Raw genomic sequence first — 22,970 nt, forward strand, 5'->3', positions numbered from 1 at the left:
GACAGAGCACTGAGTGTAATGTATGAGTGTGTGAAAGAGAGCAGGAATGGGGAGGAGCTAAAGCTGGCCAAAATTCATCTTTTGTTTCCTGAAAGGCAACCAAGAGGGGGAAAAAAGAAAAGAAAGAAGTTATGCAATTAGAAGGCAGCGGCAAGAGAGGAAAAAGTTGTTCTTTCTGTCTGTGAAATAATTGCAGAGCGCATAAAACTTTATTGTAGTAATAAATAACATATTGTAACACTCCAATCACTGTGTGCTCTTGATAAGTAATGGCAAATACCAAATGAATTGGGGTTTTTATTCTTATGATTTACTTTCTTTAGAGACACACAAACTTTTTTTGAACACATGTATTGTGTATGTATATTTTTTAATGACCGTGAAAGTTGAACATTTTAATGACTAATCCACATACTACATAACTAAACATGCTGTAACAGCACATGCAGCTGGAAAAAAGGGTTAACATCAGTTCCCATCATCATCAGGTAAGATCTGCTTCTGATCATAAAATGACTGACTCCATTAAATAAATCTACAGTTGTCCAATGTCCATTCACTTACTATTGTAGTGATTTTTTAAAAGTACATTATGTACAAAAATGTTTTTAAAACTGAAACCCTTTATCCCCTTGGTTTGGTTTGATTAGCATCTTTGTACCTGCTCCCGCTCTTTCTCACATGTGGACACTTGATAATCGTGGCGATATAAGCAGCCTCAGATGCCCCCTTAACTGCCAGGGCCTAACCTAGTTTAACAGCAATGATAGTTACATCACATGCTCACTATTGGTAAATGTCAGAGACAGCCAGTGGGTGAGTTGTTCAAATCCGTTGTTTTTATACACCTTTGTTTACCACCGCTTCTCTTTCTCTCCCATCATTCACATTGTTCACTTTATATGGCTGTGAGTCAAAGAGAGTTGAAGATTGACTCACCAAGCCTCTAGTGGTTATTTGAAGAACTGTAAGTTTTTTGGCACTTGAGTACAGGCTTCAATTTTAAGCCCTGAAGCTGAAACCTGCAGTTTGTTGTGTGAGAACATTTCTGACTCTTGCACATTTTTTTCCTGACCTGATATATTTCTAGTTGCACACCTTTATTGCCCTTTTCATAGTGGAGGTCTATGCAGCAGCAAAGCACGACATTTCTGTCTAATGTCTTGGCAGCAGTAGAGTGAGGAAGTGGTAAAAGCATGAATGTTTGTTGTGTAAAGTTTGTCTTACAGTCACATCTGAAATTGCAGCCACCTCTCTGAAGCTCTGTAACACTGTTCCTCTTTATGTTCCACTTCAGCAAATATAAATAGTCTGTTTCTGAGTACATTTGTAGCGAGAAACAGCCCACGTGCTGAAGCATAAATTATGTTCAGCTCTCTACAGCTACTTTAATAATTTGCTATGGGAATTAAGGGATTTGTGAGGGGTAATACACTGAATTTTACTCCACACTGAGGAAAGCAGCAGCCGCATGCTGTTTGAAAAAGAAGCTCTCAGGCTGTCTAATACCCTCCTATAATAATCATGGTGTAACGCAACAAATTATGCCTAGTGGCTGACATTCACTATCACACACAGATGATATTACTATAAGGTCAGCAACTATAAGGATCACTAGTTTTATCTGTTACAAAGAATGTGTTAGGTGTGTCAGGTCTTACACCAAATTGAAACTGACAGCCCAGTGTCAACCATGTGGGAAGCTACAGACACTTCTGTCTTGCTGCTTTTTCGGCTGAAGGCATCTTCACTCGTACACACAAGAGACAAACACTCCCCAGGAGGTAGAAGAAACATGAAACATACTTGGTGCTTCTAAATAAGGACAGAGTTTCAAGCTCCATGGGGGGAAAGTAGGAGAGTGGGTGAACAAAATGCTTCTCAGAATGAAGGAACAAGTGTTTGTTAATGTGGAGAGGTTAGAAATGAAAGGCAAAGATTTGAGGACAGATAGATTTCACCACCTAACATTGTGCTTATTAAATTTCCCACAGCCGTTACAGCCTTTACTTTCCTTATCACCTCTCCTCTGTCTGCCTCTCCCTCTGCCACCACCTCCTATATCTGAACATCTTTGTGTCGTCTTTCCCTCTCAATTTCTCTCTCAGTCTCGTTCACACTCTATCGCCCCCCGCCTCTGCACCCATCCCTATTCCTCATGCTTGCATTTCTTTCACTTTCTTTTTTTTTTTTTTTTTCCCCCATCTCAGGCTTTTTCGCCATACATCTCCACCCTCCCACTCCCACTTTTCTCTCTGTAGTCACTGCAGCGTGTCTAATGGTTCAGCTCCTTCTCAGCAGATCCACCACGCGGAGGCCAGGCGAGCAGCAGCCCCGACTAACTCCTCCCAACCACTGGCCTTATCGAGACTGACAGCCAACGAGACCTAGAGCTATCACTAAAACACACACACAAGTGCACACACTCACACGCATAATTACAAAGATACAAGCAGAATGCATGTACACTGCATAAGCAGCTGCAAAACAAATGTAATGACAATCTGCACATTCAAACACAGATACACACACTGCAAAATAATACTGCTGCAACCAGGACACATGCAAAAGATGCGCAACATGCTTGACTGTACTCACACACGGACCCTAAGGACACACTGTACCCGTCGCAAAGGCAGAAAACACGCAGTTTGAAGCCACATACAGGCACATGTGTGAAGGGCAAATTGGATTTATAGATGCTGACAGTGAGCTGCAGAACAATGTGGATGTTACAGAGCAGATACTGCAATCTAATCTACTGTAGGCAGAGGTGGGTACAGCAGGCGTGAAGAATGTAAGTAATGTGTGGAGGAGAGGGGAGAGAGAGAAGTGAAAACAGGTAAGATAGGTGAGACTGACAGAAGAAATGAAGGAGGGATGATGGAAGAGAAACAGGAGAGGAGAGAAGAGGGGAAGATGAGGAAAAGGGAAGAGCAAAGTAGAACCAAGGATGAAACAGGAGCACAGTAAGTGAGGTGAAGAATAAAAGTAAAAGCTGGTCAAGGTCTAGAGGTTAGCTAGGTAAACTAACCTGCTGCTATTTAATCTGTAAAAAACATACATCCTTATACACCAACATAAGATAAGATAAGATAAGATGAGATGAGATAAGATAAAACTTTATTAATCCCGAAGGAAATTCTTGTGCCAGAGGTATCAAGTCACAATAAATGCAGTTAAGTACAGAGTATAAGTACAAGTGTCACTATAATCCAAAAAAGAGTACAGTACGCAGTATGAGCACAATATATGATACATGGATACAAATATGGAGATGTAAGGTGCTAAGTAAACATAATATAGACCAGTGGAGGGAATGACAGTGATGCCTGACATGATTATCTAGCGCTTCTCCCTACAGAAAGGGGAGGAGTTATACAGTCTGATGGCCACTGGCAGGAAGGACCTCCTGTGGCGTTCTGTGCTGCTCCTCGGTAGTCTCAGTCTACCGCTGAACATGCATCAAGGTGACATTTTTAAATGTCTTTAATGTTCTTACCATTAGTGCCATTTACGCTCAGATAAGACAGAGACCCTTTCAATTAAAAGGCTGGAGCAGAGTTTGAGTTTTACCTAATCATTATTAAAATAGGTGTTTACATTTCCTAGTTTTTGTTCTTGAGGTTCTTTGCACAGTTTGGCCTGTAATATTTTAAAACAGAGATCAGTGCATCACCTGTAAGACATTAACCTGGCCAGCCAGTGACATGGGACTAGAATTCCTCCCCTTCATAGCCAGTACCACACCGGGGGAAACACCGGTAACCGTTTATTTAAATGTGGTGTGCTTTATGACTCACACAGGAGATAGTGCTGTTTTGTTATTAACAATTTGGATTTTCAGGTTTGTATAGCAAAACTGATGACGGCAAAATCTATCTTATGCAAATTTCATCGTGAATAAACAACAAGTTCATATATTTATTACAACCTTCAACCTTTACAGTGGGAGAGTTGTTCCCCCTTATTTGTTTTGGCACAGAGTTATCTCATCACACCATAAACAAAGTGCAGAGGCGAGCTGTGAGCACAGCCACCGCTATCACACCGACACTCGCACACACATGGAAATTACACACAGGAAGCGCTTGATATGGGGCCGAAAACACATCACAAACCTTGCATCACTGTCCTGTCAGTGTGTCCACTGTTCCACTTTGTTCTTAGCTCTGAGTGTGTGTGTGGAGAAAGGAGGTGTGGCCTTCAGCAGATAATGGGCCAATTGTAAATGACTACAGTTGTTACCAGCCAATCAGCACAGGCTGGCACTGGACTGCAGCCTATGGCAGCACGTTTACCATGGCTGGGGGTGGGGGTGCTCTGCACACAGAAAAAGACATGTGGCTGGGATACAGTGGGTGGGTGCACCTGTGAAGTGTGAGCTGTGTATAACATATTTTATAAGATATGTTGTCTACACTGCATGTAGTAATAAATATATACATCATTTAATTTCATCATTTATCCTCAACAAAAAGTTTTCGTTTCAGTTGATGTGCTTAAAAACCCACAGTAGGTTCAAATAATGGGACACTACAGACAATTAGAGCTATTGTTTGTAAGTTTTTACACAGATCCACCCACTGAGTGTCTCCAACAACAACAACATATAAACCTGTTTACCCACCAAACAAGTTAGAACTGATGAGGCTGCTTAGAGGAGCAGCGAAACGTCTTCAAGAAAGCTCAATACAATACAATATTTATATATATATAAACCTCAGAAAATGTTCTCAGAGCATAATCCAGCATCATTATCAAGTCTTTACATGTGAAAAACAAACTTTAATATCCTTATGTCAATGTCCATTACTACATTATACACACTGCTATCGGCCTGATACTACTGAAAAAGTGCTAAAGTGCATGTATACTGTATGTAAATTAAAAAATAAATAATAAATAAAATAAAAATATATATATATAATAATAATAAATAAATGTAAATTCCTCCCTCTGTACGTTTTTTATTTTTGTGATAACTTGTTAAACACACTGATCATTCAACACATCCTAACTCAATGCTGCCACCGTCCCACCAGATGGCGGTAGTGAACACTTAGGTCATTCTGAGTTGGTAGAAAAAAAACACAAACAACCACAAGAAAACCACAAAACCAAGATGGCGGTGCAGGAGACAGCATCTCAACTGTCTATGGCTCTCAAAGTCCAAGAATATCCCACACTGAAGGTAAACAAATATATAAACAGCTATATCGTAATAGTCAACTCGCTGTCTTGTTGCCAAAATATATCATACGCGTGTTTTTTGATCGGAAAAAAGGAAATTCTAAGTTGAATAGATAGCGAGGGTAGCGAACTTGTCAGGGAGGCTAACGGTAGCTGAGCTAGCTTAACCAGGTAGCTGCTGTCCAGTAACTACCTGTGTTTATGAAGCGATAGAGAAGAGTGCAGATAATCAGCATTAGCTGACGGCTAATTAGCGTGATGTTCACTGCCTTATATAAATATTTATATTTATTTTTATTTAAGAATTCAATCCGCTATAAGCGCTAGAGGCCCCACAGCTGTTAGCTCAAGTTTTAAGTCTGTTATTTTTGACATGACGGTCGTTTCAGGGAACATATGTCATTGTGTGCTACCTATCTGTGCACCTACCGGCACAGTAATGTTATGTTGGGTAGTTGCGTGGTGACTGAAGTGCTTGAACGTGAACAAATGTAACGGCTACGCTAACATGTGTAGCTTGATATGAGAAAATCGGGATTTATTTAAAGATCAGTACACGTTACAGTCAATATAATCGCTGACAGTGCAATAAACAACATGGTTGCTCGTCCCTTCGACAGTCAGGCACGGCGTCAAAGAAATGACATGCAGACGTGATTGGCCTGCTAACGTTAGCTAGGTTGCTGTGTTTAAACCCAGTGTTACCCAGCATTATCGCTGCATAGACGGAAGAGCCTACCGGGTGCGTATGGTCGACTTATGAAAATCGTGTTTTGTTGGAAGATAGATCGGCTGAATTCTCAGACGGGGAGAGCCCGTAACCCCACGCTGCCAGGCAGAGAAACAGTCCTGCGAGTTAGCGCAGTGTCATCAGATTGCTGCTGCCTCTCTGCACTTCAAAATGGCCAGTGAGAGAAATCACAGCCTGCTGCCGCACACACGCACCGTTCCTCCATTCCACATAACGTTACTGCGACACCACTGCTAAAAGCCGAGCTGAAACAAGTCCGGGCTGCTCCCTGTGTTCAGCCGTCTCTCGTCTTATATTGCACAGCTGTGAGTACATATATATATATATATATATATATGACAGGTTTTGTGTGGTTACTAGTGGCGTAATGCTGCCATAAGAAGCAGAACCAGGCTTGTCGTGTTGCTGGCGTTGTTCAGATGTGTCTGTGTTGAGAATGCATTACTGTGCTTTGGGGATGTGTCTGTATTTGCTTGGATGCTGCAGTAAGATGATGGGCACCATTTTAAGACAGGACTGATGGTTATAATTGGCTTAAAATAGGAGTCTACATCTGTAATGGAACAGAGGTGGTTACATTTAGAGCTATGTAAAGCAGAATTGAAATATCAAAATGTTGACAGACAGAGGAAGCTTCTAGTCTGCATTGCTAACAAATTCAGCATATGTTCTATATTGTGTCCTTGTGGGTGTCAGATCAATGCATTCATTAAGAAAATGGCAGCCTTAATTTGTGCAGTTACTCCATTACATAAATACAATGTCATTTACCTTAATAATATTACAGTGGTTTGTATTAACAAGCAGCCCCCACACAGTGGTGTTTGTGTTTAAGGGACATCAAATGATCATTACAGCTTACTACAAATCTCCTTAACCATTCAATGATGTATACCAGTATTAATAAGTCACATGAATTGAATTGATCTGTTTCCTAATGTGTCATGAAAGACAAGCATAACACTCACACATTGTCAGCCTAGTACTTCATGACAGTCTGATGTCTTCATGGCTGATTTACACTGTCAATAAATCAAGGTCATATAGAAGGGGAAAACTGTGCACATTGTCAGAACAGATTTTTCATGCTTTATTTGCAGCCATTGTGTAGTTAAACCTGTATTTCACAGTATTGTAGAAATTAGTTATAGAAGCTTCTTTTTACATAATTGAATAATTCCTTAAAATAACCAATGCTCTGTATCAGTGTGAGTCTTTGAGCTCCTCACAGCTTTTAAATTACAAGTATATATTACTTACTTTATTCTATAAATATAATTTGGCTTTCCCTTACATTTTGGCAGTCAAGACTCGCACTTTTGATTTATTGATCTGTGGCCAAGTGTCACCAAAAACAAAAAATGCCGATTAAACACAGTAGTTGAACTGCTTTTTATCTAGCGGGGGGATAACTGCTGAAAGGTTTTACACTAGTCAATCAAGATTTACACAATCGTGTTTGGATGTATTTTTCCCCAGAACTTGGCTCAAACTTCAAAGAAATAAATGATCTGAATGGATCAAAGCACTCCTCTTCTTTTTGGAAAGAAAACGAGTCACATGAAACTAGTTATGTGCAAAGTAATCCTCTATAGAAAACAAGGGAGAGAAGCCATGTTTGGTTTATTAATGGATCTTGTTAGATACATGACATTTAAACAACCCTGTGAGTTAGAAGTGAAAAAGATGAGGTTGTGAATGGTTCCTCAGTTATTTTGTCAAGCTGTGTTTTCATCATGCTTTGTGCCCAACAAGCCGAGTCGTGCAAAGACTCCAGCTACATGCCAATGTGTTCACTGGGAGGGGGCACATTCTCTGTTCTGCTGTTTTGTGTGTTAAGTCCTCTTTGTTGTCAGGATGAGGTGTGTGAATCGGCTGTGTTCAAAAAAGAATAAACAAAGACCGGTGAATTACATTTTGAGATGGTTTTTATCATTTACTACAGAAAAATACTCTGTTTGTAATAAATACTTCAGTGAGTTTCATATGTGGAAGATGGCAATTTTATTTTGGTGAAAAATAGGTGAAGCCAATGTTGAAATTCTCATCACTAACTTAAAATGGTCCAAAAATCTATTACTGCACACTTTATACTTTCAATGTAAGTTTCATATTGTAATAGCAGCTTGTAAAGTACTTGTGCTATGCCTGTACCAAGCCTGAAAATACATACTGGATACATTAGGGTTAATATCTTGTGACTTCATCTTCACAGGTGCCATACGAGACTCTAAACAAACGTTTCAGAGCAGCTCAGAAGAACATCGATCGGGAGACGAGTCACGTCACAATGGTGGTGGCAGAGCTGGAGAAGACGCTGAGCAGCTTCCCGGTGGTCGATTCTGTGGTGTCACTGCTGGATGGAGTGGTGGAGAAACTCAGCGCCCTGAAGAGAAAGGTGAGAGACACAGACAACAAACACACATTTTTCTGTGTGTACAAATGAGTCCTTCTGACAAATTACTTTTCTTTCCTGGTGGAAGTATAACATAACCGTTATTTGTGGCCTTGGTGGAATCACACTCTGTTTGATTTCACATAAAACTGATCAGTTAATGTGATTTCTAGCATCTTCTCTACTTGGATTGTACAAAATAATGATTACATGGATGATCAGAGGCAGCAAAAGATGTCTTCACATTACCGAAAATGCATCTATCCCAGCTATGTTTGTGGAAGGGTTTTTTTCATAGCTTAAAAGCCTGTGCTGTTAAATATGTGAGACCAGTTATGAAAGTGGGCTCACACAGAGATTAATTAAAAATCTGAAGGCCAAAGACATGTTGTATATGGTAGATGTTATATGGTAACCCAATCTTTGTTTTAAGTTATAAGAATATTTTAAAAAGCCTGGTTTGTTTTCACTGCCCTTGATTTATTCATAAGCTAAATTCTGGTTGTTGCCATTCTGCACTTCTTTAAGGAGGGTGGAAAATAGATTAGCCTCTCTTTGTGCTGTCTGCAGTTAAAAATTGCTCATATTGTCGGCTTTAATCGTGAACATTTTCGAGCTTCTGCTACACCGATGTGAATCTTTTATTAGGCACAGTTGTTAAGTTGTATTAGAAATATATCACACTAGCTTTATAGTACAGGCAACTGTTAAAGGCCACATCATTTGCCTCTGTTAACAAAACACCTCTTACAGTGGCGGTTTCTCTATTAATGTTAAAGCCTTGAGACCTTGGTGGGTTGTGTGTGTTTGTAAAAGAATACTACTACCTGGCAGGTTCTCTATCAAGTTGTTTTTGTGCCTCAAAAGGCACCAAACATGCAATCAAAGCATAACTTGTGCTCTTAGTTTTTCCAGTCTGTTGCTAATGTTCAGCATGTTCTTAGTGGAAATTATAATTATTTGGAGGCTAGGGCATAGCAGACACTAGAAGTGCTAAAGTGCATACAGTGTACTTAGTGAATGCTGTGTCCTCTTTTTCTTTGTGTGATCTCCAGCCTTTGTTTTGATGGTCCAGTTTCCGTCCAACATGTTATGTTTTATCTGTGGAACAGGAAGCAGCTGTTTGGTCCTTCTAGACTTGGACTAGTGTTCAAAGTTGTGACGTTTTTGGCTTTGAGTCAGGACTTCTTCCAGCTCGGTCATATGTCCAAAACACCTTTTCAGATTTCCATCAACCATAAATACTGAACACTCTGTAACTGAAACTTGCACCTGTTTTACTTGATGCACATTTCAACTGCTTTGTGTCCCGTAGGCTGCAGAGTCCATTCAAGCAGAAGATGAGAGTGCCAAGCTGTGTAAGCGCCGTATCGAGCACTTGAAGGAGCATAGCAGCGACCAGCCAGCTTCAGTCAATCTGTGGAAGAAGAAGCGCATGGACCGCATGATGGTGGAGCATCTGCTGCGCTGTGGCTACTACAACACAGCTGTTAAACTGGCCAGACAAAGTGGTATAGAGGTAACTGAAGTTCCCCCTGGGGTTCAATAAAGTATCTAGATATCTCTGTGTGGGAATTTTCTGCTTCAATTAAGATCCTTCCCAGTACGTAGAGATCATTAATTGTAAGTGCACTGTTGCATATGGCTTCTCTTTTGTACTTATTTTGCTTGTGCTGTTGTGATTTTTAGGACCTGGTGAACATTGAGATGTTCCTCACAGCTAAGGAAGTGGAGGAGTCACTGGAGAGGCAGGAGACAGCCACTTGCCTGGCCTGGTGCCATGACAATAAGTCACGGCTCCGCAAGATGAAGGTAGCTCAATTTTTAGTCCTGTGAGTCTCAGTATGTTAAAATTAAGGCCTGTGAATATCTAATACCAATGCCAATAACACAAAAGGGGTTAAAGAATATCAAGCTGAACTAGAGGAAAAGCATCCCTGTTATATAGTTACTTTCTGTGAATTTGCCCTGCTTAGACAAGCAGGAAAGTAAATTATTGATTCAAGGTTATTCTGATCACTCAGAAAGCACGCTGTAGAGTTTAGACCTACAGTATAGTCAACATTATTCGCTATTACTTTGACAGTCAGCATTCCACATTCATATAGAGAGCGTTTGTGAAATTTGGTTGGTTTCAAATACAGGAAAACAAGATGGGAAAGTCATAACCGTTATTATACTGTTAGTATAGCTGACACAGGAATCAATTGATTTCTGTTCTAACAGTTAATTTGTGTGAAAGATGAAACCTAAATAAGAGGCCTCAGTTATGTCTGCTACACAAAGATGCTGCTCTTTCTGTGGTTTAAACTGTGCTTCACTTTGTGTCTGGTTTGGCAGAGTTGTCTTGAGTTCAGTCTACGAATCCAGGAGTTTATCGAGCTCATCAGACAAAACAAACGCATGGATGCAGTCCGGTTCGTGACATGAATCACAACACACGCCTAGTTATTTCAGCATAATTATTCCTATTGTATGTGTTTTGAATTTTACTCACAGAGCTTGTTTTGTCTCTACCAGACACGCGAGGAAGCACTTCAGCCAAGCAGAAGGGGGACAGTTGGACGAGGTTCGGCAGGTGATGGGCATGCTGGCTTTCCCATCGGATACACACATCTCACCATACAAGGTAATAACTGACTGAAATCACCAGCAGCTATGGATGAATAAGAAAAAAACGGTTCAATATCAATAAGTAAGGATGCATTATGTTTTTACATTTTAACCAAGCTCAGGTAGGACACCAGCCAGAGCAACAGAGCAGCCACTAGAGGGCCTCGCTTGTCTTTAACAAAAATAAAGTCAAGTCCCTCTTTGTGCTTCTACAGATTTGTCCTTCAGCAGCAATTTTCAGTAGCAGCTTTTACTTTACAGTTTTTTTTTTATTTCTATTTTCTCTCTTTGGTGTGGGGTGACCGAGCCAAACTGGCATCTTTGCTAGTATGACAGAAGCCTAACTGAGAATCTCTGTCCTCTGCCAATATGTTCCTCAGGCACCATATTTATAACGTACATTAGCATAAGTTTTGTTTCATTACACAAAGTGATGATGCCAAAGACGACGCCTACTTAAACAACTACTAACTAATAAAATCAAGCTCATATTAATGTTGCCACTATCAGCACAAGCTGGATAAAAACTTAGAGAAGATTTAAAACATTATAAATTCTCCTGAGGGAATGTTGCTATATCAGTTTTATCTATATATATTGATATTATATAAACCACCTCCTGTCAAAATGGCTGCATGAAAACACGTTTGTGTTTTGTTCTTTCCTTTTCGTCAGGATCTACTGGATCCAGCCCGCTGGAAGATGCTGATCCAGCAGTTTCGATATGACAACTACAGACTGCACCAGCTGGGAAACAACTCTGTCTTCACTATCACTCTACAGGCCGGACTGTCTGCTATCAAGACACCGTATCCTTTACTTACTTGTTCTTAGCCCTATGACTTAAACCTTGTGAAGCCCAAGCAGGTTTGGTTTGGCCTCATTTTTCACTACAGTTTTACACCTCTGCCACGGCTAGAAGCAGAACGATGTGTTGTGGATTTGTGATCCTTAATACTCTCGCCCTTTCCAGTCAGTGCTACAAGGAGGATGGCACCTCCAAAAATCCAGACTGCCCAGTGTGCAGTAAATCTCTCAATAAGTTGGCCCAGCCTCTCCCCATGGCCCACTGTGCCAACTCCAGACTAGTCTGTAAAATCTCTGGGGAGGTCATGAATGAAAACAACCCTCCCATGATGCTGCCTAATGGATACGTCTACGGCTACAATGTGAGTACTTTGCAAGATGGCAAACGTACTTCAAAAGTACATTACTTTAAAGTTGATGCACATCACAGAACTGTTTGTCTGTTTCAGTCGCTTCTCTCCATCCGCCAAGATGACAAAGTGGTGTGTCCCAGAACCAAAGAAGTCTTCAACTTCTCTCAGGCGGAGAAAGTCTATATCATGTGATCATTCAGCTGACACATCTGAAGTGTTAACAAGATCAAATATGGCCCGTTGTCCCATCACCTGTGACCTGGCCTACTCGGAGCCACCCGTGGAGCTGTGATCCAGTGCCCGTCTTCCCCTCTCCCACCTTTAGACACACCGGAGATGCCCTTCAACCACCCGTTCTGTATACACCATCAAGTTACCCATCCAATTTCCCCTCTCCCATTTTTACCTCACTGAAACTAGGCTCTTCTCCTTTGAGACTCTGTTTTAGATGTGGCTAGAAGTTGTTTGGTCTGATCCATTCAAGCACATGGACTATTACCATTATCATTATCTTACAGGTCTTCACTCTAATGTTTAGAAACTAGAGAAAAGGACTAACGGGAGTGAACAACTGCTAGGTAGATGTTTGATTTTACTATAACAAATAAAAATGTTGGGGTTACTTTGACTTTTTATAGTGTTGTTCCATTTTGTTACTTATATAATAACACATAGCAGAGAAGTGTTGACTTGCTGGACATGGCTGCCTGGTCACATCTCATTGTGTGTGCATGCTGTTGACATCCCTTGTCTTCTAGTCATGTTTCTTGGTAGTGACTGGGGGGGAATATTGTTAGATACTTACTTTCCTGAAACTGGAGCTGTTTTAGGCTGAACAAAGCTCCTTTACAAATGTAAATATTAGCAATTGATTATCCTTGTTTAGAACATTTGGGGCAAAGTCGTGGCAAAAAAAAAAGATTCTGTGAAACTAGCTGTTTAAACTGAACTGGGGTGTTCTAAAGCGGATAGACTGTAAAGTAAATATATTGTTCGGTATGATTTTGTTTGGGTAATAATAATATTTTTCCAAATGAACTGTCTTCCTTTAACTTGTGGTTGATTAATCTAAAATAATGCTTGATCTTTATTTTGGTTAAAACATAGACCCCTGGCGATTTTTAAAACTATTCAAATTTACCCTCATGGTTTTAATTTTATAACTATTTTCCCAAACAAATAATAACACTGACTGCTAATAAACTCACAGCACCAATATTTCAGGGTTTTCAAAAGCATTAAAAGAACCTTTCATGTAGTCCCATGCCTTTGTTTGAGCCACCGCTACAATGCTGTTTGAGGCAGATGAGGGAAAACTTTTGATCACCATTCTCATCATTTATGACTTTCAAACATACTGTAGATGATGATGGACTTTAATAAGGTATTCTGACTTCTGTGTCAACTATTGCACAAGTAAACTTTCAGCCTAAACTGGAACACCCACACAAGGAAATCCAAAAAAAATGCAGATTTGTGTCAAGATGATCAGTTTTGTGGTCGGTCATTTCTTCCATCTGTTGTTTATCGACAAACCAAGTCCACCTTGTTTGTGTCCATTAATGATTTGGAGCTGTATCTGTGGAAACGCAGACTGTCCTGTGTATTTGTCTTGGTAGAATAGAAATGGGGATTGTTTCATGAGCAATATTCCTCATAAACATTTCAGTGAACTTTGATTTCAGTGTTTCTTCTTGTTTTTTCCCCCCTCTTTGCTCTGGTAGGTTCTAAAATGAGCATTACCATAACCTGTGATAGGTGTGACGAGGTGAACGATTCACTACCTATTCTTTTTGGAAATGGAAATGTACTCAAAGTGTCACGTCTTTCACCTGAAACTACATCTGAATAGGAGGAGGGTCAGGATTCTGTGTTCAGGCTGTTTTTTGGGGGGTTAGATGTGAAAAACAAGCATACAGATGGTAATGTGCTGTTCAGCTGATCATCTACCAGTAAACTGTCTGATGGCTGATCAAGCAGTGCAAATGATTTTTCTGCTGGCCAAAACTCCTTTAATCTTGTAAATCACATGCCTTATGTCACAAAATAGTCTAGAGATCAGGTCTCAGCTAGACAAAACGGTGTGCTCATGCACTCATAATTAATTTTCTGTATAATCTATATATTTGGAGTGGAAGCTTTTTCCAAAGTCCTCAGTTTGTAACTAGGCTTGTGCAAAATCGTATCATGTGCAATTAATCGCCAGAAAAACTGTCACCGATTAATTAATTACTCTCACCATCACCCGCAAGCGCACACATGTGAGCCCACAAGAACAATCATGGCGGAAGGCAGTGGTGTTCAGTTAAATGATGCGAAGCAGCACGTTCCTAACAGAGGTTCAACATCTGTCACCATAAGCCGGAGCACGAAGAAAGCGCAACGAGGCCACAAAGCCGGCTACAGCTGGAGTATATAGTTCCGCGCATGCGTACGCGGCACTATAGGTGTGCAGCGTGCAGCGTTGGTTGTTGCCATAGTAACGGAATGTTTGCACTTATCAAAGGAATGAACAGACTCTCGATATTTATTTAGGGACTCCACAGCAAGATAGGAAAACATTACAGCAGCGAAGTCGTAGGTAGCGTAGGTTGATTTGCACACACATACATTTAAATGCACATTAAAGCAGCAGAAAAAAAACATTACAAGTAATCTCTTGTCTCGTGTGGGTGACATATTCCAGTCACACGCACACTTTTATAATTTGAAATAATCACTGATGTGACTTTTCTGGACTTATTTGTCCTGTTTTAATGTTGATATGCACTCCTCTGTGACCTTAAGATAAGAACAGTTGAAGGTCAAAGTTACTTCAAATGTTTGCTTCATTATTATTTTGAAGCAGTTTGTGCATCTGTTATCAATTATTATTAATTTTATGTAATAATATTAAAATCCATTGTTTTAAAACAATCGTGTTTTTGTATCCATGTTTTTTTTCTGTATTGTGCAGCCCTTGTTTGTATATAATGTGTTTTTTATGTCTTTAAACAGAACGCTGGTTGTCTTTAATTCTCTAAAAAAAAAAAAAAAAAACACCAAACCGGAAAAGACGTCACGGTGTTGTCGTCACAGCGCGTGCTGTATAAATACTACTGCGATCAGTCTCCATCTTGAGATCCGCGCATTGTTCAGAGCTTGCTGTGATCGCAAACCTGCCGTGAATCGAAAATGAGTGACCAGCTTTGTAAACTCTTTGTCGGTGGGTTAAACGTGGACACCGACGACGATGGCCTGCGCAAGCATTTCGAGCAGTACGGTACGCTCACCGACTGTGTTGTCGTCGTGAACAAGCAGCTACAGCGGTCTCGCTGTTTCGGCTTTGTAACCTACTCCACACCGGAGGAGGCCGACGCAGCAATGGCGGCTAGGCCGCACACCGTCGACGGCAACGCGGTCGAGGTGAAGCGAGCAGTGGCTAGAGAAGACGCCAACAAGCCCGAAGCCCTTGCAAAGGTAAAGAAAATCTTCGTCGGCGGTCTGAAAGACGACATCGAAGAGGAACATCTGTCCGAATATTTCTCCCAGTACGGTGAAGTCGAGAAGGCCGAAGTCATCTCCGAGAAGGAGACAGGAAAGAAGAGGGGGTTCGGCTTTGTGTACTTCGCCGATCATGATGCAGCCGATAAGGCGGTTGTGGTGAAGTTCCACACGGTCAAAGGACACAAAGTTGAGGTGAAGAAAGCCCTCACTAAGCAGGAGATGCAGGCAGCCAACAGAAACACCATGGCACCCAGGGGCAGACCAGGCAGAGGCATGAGGGGAAATCAAAATGGCTACGGCAGCAGGGATTATGGCGGAAGCTACAACTACGGAAATGGCGGAGGCTACAACTGTGGCGGCTATGGAGGCTACGGCGGGCCTTATGGGGGTGGCTACGACCAGGGAAGTGGCTATGGAGGTGGAAACGGCTACAATGAATTCGGCAGCGGCTATGGCCAGCATCCCTCTGGCTATGGTCCCATGAAAGGCCCACCTTTCGGGGGTCAGAGGAGCGCTGCTCCCTACACCAGAGGCGGCGGCGGTGGTGGCGGTGGCTACCCAAGGGGAGGATACGGCGGCGGTGGCGGCGGCTACTAAATCGAGACTGCACAATGGAAAGCATCCACCCCCATTCCCTGCCACAGAATCCCCTCATCCAGGATTTGGACGTCAAAACTCAGTTACGGGGGCCGTCTGCCGTGAATTCCACGGACACAGAGACCCCCAATCATAACGAAGACCTCAAAAACCCAAACAGGTAGGAAGGTCACTTCCCCCAGAGCACCTGATAATAACGAGCAGCAGTCGATGCCGTTCAACTAGGACACATTTAAATGAAGAATACCAATAATTCAGTGATCCCCTTTTACTATGTATTCACGCCTCCAGCGTGTAGCTGTCGTTTAGAGTTGAATTATTTTTTTATTTGCGTTCACTCGTTGTTTTTTTTGGAATTTTTTCGATGTAGGATTGTTTTGCTGACAAGTTTGATTCTTTTAATTATTTACTTCCATTTTAAGCAGTTAGATTCGATTTTGTTTTGTGGAGTAAACCTCGTTTGATTTCAATGTATGAGGATGAGAAAGCATGTTATGTGGTTTTCACAACTGTTATACTGATAAAAAAAATTTGTACACGTATTTAGGTCATACAGCAAAGGTGGTAACTTGACACAACAGGTTCCAGTTTCCTTGTTTCCTTCCCCCCATAATGTACTCAAACTCCTCGCATATAGTCATAGTTTCAGTCTAAATATTGTTCATTTTACATCACCTGTAGCAATATCTAATGTATATTGTATACTTTCATGTCTGAAGAACAAAACCTACTGTTAAAACACTTTGGTATGCTTATGTATGTTCATTTTAAATAAAACGTTATTCCACTTAGCTTAGTTATTTTACTTATTTAACCAGGCTTCAAGTTCATCCACAGGTTTATAAGTGACATCACCTTGTTGATCTTAGTTACATGGCATCATTCCCACAGTTTATTCTCTTACTCAGGTGGGTGAAATGGTAACAGAATGGTTGTAGTCTACCCACAGCCAATGCATGTAGGCTTTGTAGGGTGTGACCTTGTTTAAAAAAAAAAGATTTTGCTAATACTACTTTTTTCTTTTTGCATATTTGAATACATATCTATATATGTGGACCCAAGGGCTCTGATATTTATCTTTGATTATTCCTATATTTAGGTGTTCTTACTCGTATTCCAGTAGGCTATCCCAGCCAAAATAGCCGTAGCAGTTTGTTTGTAGGCTACATCAGGACCCTGTTGATTACCTGGGGTCGATTGTGATAGGAGTCTGAAATATCTCTTTAGGATATCCACATCCAGCAAACTAGGTATGTAAATCAACCTGTCTTCACTCTGTGTTGGTCAGAATTGTTATGGACTATCTTTAAGATGGTGCACATGTGTGCCACTATTTAATCTTAACTTAAAAACAATCTAATGCGACTTATCTAGCTAACTTTTAAAATACAGAAGGGGGGGTTATTAAATTTGGTCTTTTATGAATTTGGGGTGGAAGGAGACCCAAATTAATGAAACAAGTAAGACTGTCTCCTCCAATGAAAGCCTTGTACAGCTGAGAGTCTCACTCTTGTTTTTTCTCCCATCTTCTTCAGGTTGCTACGGTAACCTGGGCATGAGGACATCACCCCAGAAAGCGATGGGGTGTGTGTCTCCACGCTGTCGAGGGGGGCCCGGAGAGTTGGTTGTGCCTTCTCCCCCTCAGGTGAAGTCAGTCTCACAAAGGATTTCCTAGTATTGTCAAGTACTAGAGTTATTCAGGATGTGATTGGTTTCAGGTGATTTTGATTTACACAGTGCTCTGGACCAGGATTGACCTCCAAACAGACCAGATCTGAATCTGAACTGATTGTTTTAAGCAAAGTACAATAAATCAGTTATTTTATAGGTGGGTCTTGTTTTGGCTTTAAAGCATGGTGCAGCTGAAAACACTGATTAGTATAATTCTAACCCATCTACTGAAGAATGTATGCCCATGTGGAACAAGTTGGCATTTTTGCACTGTGGGTTTCAAAATTAATTTTTAGTAATGACTGTATTGGTGTTGGTACACATGTTTCTTTAATTCCAATGTTAATTAGAACTGAATCGGTACAATAGGTATTCCAAGGTTAACAAGAAAGGTCAAAAGCATTGCTTTTCTCATATAACCTACGGTTCTACATTTATCAAACGTGCAACATTGAATACAGTGCTCCTATGCTGGTTACGCTGTCTAAAGACATTCAACCTCCCACTAAACAGATGCAAAGGGCTCCTTTTTGAACTAACCCCTGCAGTTAATATTATTGATAGGCTAATGGTTAATAACTGCAGGGTAAACTGACTTTTGAAGTCAGCTGTGGGAGGTTATGGATTTGTCTTCAGGGCAGGTTATGGTAATATGCATAACCTTTGAAGACAAACGTTAGGATGTCTGTATGTCGTTTTTAAACAGTGAGCGTTTGGCTGGACTTCAGTAATTGTTGCTATTTAGGTCCAAAATATAACCTTTGGCAGCCAACGAAGCAGCACATTTACAGCTAAGCCTGAGTAAAAGTCAAAAAGCTGATTAAAATGTTGATTTAACAGCAGATTAAACCAAATATGAATAAGGGGCACTCAGTCCTTCTTTCAATAAAGACAAATTGGTAATGTGTTTTGAGCTTGTCGTTGGTGACAAGATCTTTTGACAGGGTTAAAATTGTTAGAATTGTGAGCTCACAGCACTGCTTATTACACCGCTGTCAGTTTAAATCAAAACATTGACCCAAAGAGAAATTTGGCAGGCTTTCTGTAGAGTTTGGATGTGATTCAGTCCATTGATCAGCAACAGTCTGTTGTACATGGAGGACTGTTCTCTAGAAATATCAGAATGCTGCGATTAATAGTCGTGTAATAAGCAAACAGGAGTTTATATGGCTAATCCTAAAATGTCAGAATCATACTCGACTAAAACATGGGAAGTTGTAATTTAAAGGGTTTAAAGAGTTTAAAGAGTTTTACATCTGCCTCAGGTGCTGTGATGCTGTAGGTGCTTATATGTAACTGGGTGATAAATAAATGTAAACTTTACTTTGTTCTCTTACTTTTATAGGATGACGGTGCTTAACACATAGGAAAAGAAAACGTCTGTTACGTTGGCTGGACTTTTTTATCAACCACAATAAATTATATTTTTATATACCAAGAGGCTTGTCATTTTACTTTTTTACATTTAGGGCAGTTGGGCTGACTGTTCCTGGTCACAAAGGGTCATGGGAAGGCTGTGAACTGGTTGCATTGAGTTTCATTCTGTTGAGAGTTGCTGTGAGGCTGAAGACCTGAAAGCTGGTCTAAGTATTTCAATTAGACCATTTGCAATGACATCAGATATTTGGATGTCTGTCAGCATCTTTGGTGCAGATATCTACAAGACATCTGACTGTGCTGCTGGTGCCCTAAACTGCATGGATGTTGCAGTATTGAAGGTGCCCAGTGCCCTTTACAAAGTACTGTCATTAAGTCTGTATCCCAAAGTAGGAGAGGAGCTCAACTATACTGAAGCAAGAAGCAGATTCAGCACTACATGTCAACAGATAGTCTGCCATAGATGAGGGAGGTCCTGAAACAGGCAAAACAGTGGGGAGGCTAAGTGCTTTTGTTGGCTCATGTCTCAGTGCTAATGTACAATTTTCTGAACAGGAATACAACGTTCTGCATCTTGAAGTTGTGTTTTCACTCACTAATGTACCAATCAAAACACATTTTATATTCTTAATTCTAATTTATTTGTTAAAATGCCTGATTTAACCCTCCCCACGTTGCTTTTAGTAGCACATTGCTGTGTATTTTGTAGATAAATGTAATTCTATGGAACATGCTGACCCTTTACAGGAGGTTTCTAGGAGGACTAATTATATTATGGATTTTATGTAACATTTTTCCAGTTTGTAATATACAAATTATATTAGCAGAAGCACCAGTCAGGATTAAAACAGGTCCCTGTACAACTGCTTTCCGTATAGGAACATGCAATACTTCAAAACGTGGACATGTTGCAACACGTGCTATAAATTCTTGTAAAGACTTTTTCCCTCCATTTTCAGTCCTGGGTGAAGGTTGTTTATGTAAGATCCATATAAACGTCAGCTGTATGGCAATTGAGAGGGGAAAAAAACATTGTGTGTTATATATAAATCTTGAGGCTCACAGTGTTACACATGGAAGCAGCTTCCGTGTATGTTTGTTGGTGCGCGTTAAAGACTAGTGTAACCAGTTCTGAGTGCCTTGAGGGAAATGCTGGAGGATGTTGTTTTGATGATATGTTGGATGAAATTTGAGAAAACTAAAATCTAATTAGGTGCATAATCAATTTTTTGACTGCTACCCTCCACATGTTTGGACACCTTAAGATCAATGTCCAGCATTTAAAGCAACTTTTTTATCTTTTCATATAAATCACTCATTTTAAAATATCGGTTAATGCTATATTCTCGTGTGAGGGATTTAATAAATGCAGAAGCTGAATGTAGGCTATTGAATTGTACGATCTTTATTAACGCGCTCTGCATACCAGGAAACCCTTTTATTAGTAGTTGGAAGATTTCGGACAGTCCTTGAAGGCAGCAGCACAGATCGACTGCCATACGTCAGAGTAGGAGGTGTTTCTTTTCAAGATGGCCAATCAGCGAGAGCTACGTCTTACGAAGGCGAGCGAGTCATACGGCCCGCGCTGCTCATTGAAGAAGAAGGGGCCGGTTCAGGTTTTCCATTTTCAGACCGAATTCAATCATGTCGGCTAAACTTTTAAAGCTTTTCGTCGGTGGACTGAACGTTCAGACCACCGATGAAGGCCTCCGCAAGTATTTCGAGCAGTTTGGGACGATCACCGACTGCGTTGTGGTCATGAACCAGAAGCTCGGACGGTCTCGCTGTTTCGGCTTCATCACATACTCCACACCGGAGGAGGCCGACGCAGCGATGGCAGCTAAGACACATGTTCTCGAGGGCAACACCGTGGAACTGAAACGGGCCGTAGCCCGGGAGGACACAAACAACCCGGACATCAGCGCCAACGTCAAGAAGATTTTCGTCGGCGGAGTGAAAGACCACATAGAGCCTGAGACCCTGACCGCGTATTTCTCACAGTACGGCACGGTGGAGAAGGCCGAGATCATCTCTGACAAGCTGAGCGGCAGGAGGAGAGGTTTCGGCTTTGTCTACTTCGAGGACACCGACTCCGCCACTAAAGCGGTGCTGGACAAATACCACGAGATCGAAGGCAACAAGGTGGAGGTGAAGAAAGCTCTGACCAAGCAGCAGATGGGAACCGGTGGCGGCTACGGAGGAGGAAGAGCCCGAGGAAGAGGGATGCAGAACTATGGCGGCGGAAGAGGAGGCGGTAGCTACGGGGGAGGCTACGGCAGCAATTACGGAGGAGGCTACGGCTATGGCGGGGATTACAACGGCGGTGGTGGCTATGGGGGATACGGTGGATACGACGACTACAACAACCAGATGGGTGAATACAGTAACGGTGACTTTGGGGACGGGTATGGACAGCAGCACTCCAACTATGGAGCAATGAAGGGGGGCAACTATTCCTACAGGAGCGGAGCTCCTTACAACAGAGGAGGCGGCGGCGGCGGCTACGGCAGGGGCGGTGGATACAGCGGCGGTTATTAGTGTCTCCTTCAATTTGTGGGATGTTCATGGGGAAATTTCTGATTTAAATGAACTTGATTTAAAAACACACACACACACATACATTACAAGAGCCCAGGTGGAGCTGAGGGGTCTTTGTTAAGCTCAGTTAAAGGGGAGCAGCGCCCATCACCCACACATAATGAATGAGACTGTCCCCCTTGGATCCAGGCTGCCCCCCCACCCGCACCCCATCTGTCCTCCTGATACCACACATTATGGACTTTACTAAAAAGAAAAAGAAAATTGTGACTTACTTGAACTGTATTTTGTTATGTTAGGGAAATACTTGTTCTGAACAATTTGTAAAGCCGTAATCTATGTCTGTCACTGCTTCTCAACTCCAGCTGTTTATCTTGCAAACCAGCCAGATGTGTCTGTTACTTTTGCATCATGAACTCAGGGTTTTAAGTGAAGTTGGTGGCAGTGTCGGGCAGCGTGGGACTCGGTTGCTTGAGTTTCTTGATCTTAAAAAAACATTTTTTTTTTTTTTTCGTGGCAAAGTATTTTTTTCATGAAGAAATGTCACGGACTGCTTTTGTTAAACTGTAACTTACCTTTACCACATTTTCCCGTCCCAATTACAGATTTATTTTGTTCGGATTAAAACGGTTTGAAATCGTGTGTTCAGTTCACCCCTATGTTTTATTCTGCTTTTATTAAAGTTTTTAATGTTTTAAATGAAAGTCTAATCTCGCAGTCTTAATTCAGATTTAAAGGAAGGTTCGTTATTTGAGTTCATAAAGCGGCCACCAGGAGGGAGTCTTCACTATCAATGCATCAATTTATAATCCCACCAGCCATTTTACACTGCTGGGCATAGTGTGGAGGCGGCAGATGATTGTGTGCATCCCCCTCCAAGTCCTTGGTTCCCAGAGGAGTGGTCAACAAATATGAATGAAGGAGAAATATTTCCATTCCGTAATAATCCACTCTAATTTCCCTTTAAAGGACAGAAAATATTCATTAACGCTGCAGTTACACCTGGAAGACCGGTTTTTTCCACAGAATCAGCCTTTAGTCATCTTTCTTAGTCATCCCTGTAAGTTTCCAAATATTACCCCTTTTATTTTAAGAGCCACCTCCATTTAAGCTTTCAATTAATAAGAATTATCTTCTAACCTGTGCGTGTTTGTGGGGATAAAATCGGTACACTGATTGACAGAGAGGT

General features: G+C 41.2%; 3 protein-coding genes across 3 annotated transcripts; all 3 read left to right on the forward strand.

Moving 5' to 3' along the window:
• Positions 1–5,107: 5,107 nt before the first annotated feature.
• On the forward strand, positions 5,108–13,791 carry maea (macrophage erythroblast attacher, E3 ubiquitin ligase). Its single transcript, XM_028416831.1, has 9 exons — positions 5,108–5,194; positions 8,160–8,342; positions 9,655–9,858; positions 10,029–10,151; positions 10,680–10,756; positions 10,860–10,968; positions 11,628–11,761; positions 11,926–12,121; positions 12,209–13,791. The coding sequence occupies exons 1-9, from the start codon at positions 5,126–5,128 to the stop codon at positions 12,302–12,304; spliced, it is 1,191 nt and encodes a 396-aa protein (XP_028272632.1). The 5' UTR covers positions 5,108–5,125; the 3' UTR covers positions 12,305–13,791.
• Positions 13,792–15,218: 1,427 nt separating this feature from the next.
• On the forward strand, positions 15,219–16,986 carry LOC114442466 (heterogeneous nuclear ribonucleoprotein A0-like). The gene has a single exon (XM_028416035.1). The coding sequence runs from the start codon at positions 15,287–15,289 to the stop codon at positions 16,193–16,195; it is 909 nt and encodes a 302-aa protein (XP_028271836.1). The 5' UTR covers positions 15,219–15,286; the 3' UTR covers positions 16,196–16,986.
• A 3,809-nt stretch (positions 16,987–20,795) lies between these two features.
• LOC114442960 (heterogeneous nuclear ribonucleoprotein A0-like) lies at positions 20,796–22,423 on the forward strand. Its single transcript, XM_028416853.1, has one exon. The coding sequence runs from the start codon at positions 20,888–20,890 to the stop codon at positions 21,779–21,781; it is 894 nt and encodes a 297-aa protein (XP_028272654.1). The 5' UTR covers positions 20,796–20,887; the 3' UTR covers positions 21,782–22,423.
• The last annotated feature ends 547 nt before the right edge of the window (positions 22,424–22,970 follow it).

This window comes from Parambassis ranga, chromosome 10, assembly GCF_900634625.1.
Source record: "Parambassis ranga chromosome 10, fParRan2.1, whole genome shotgun sequence".
Taxonomy (NCBI): Eukaryota; Metazoa; Chordata; class Actinopteri; family Ambassidae; genus Parambassis; species Parambassis ranga.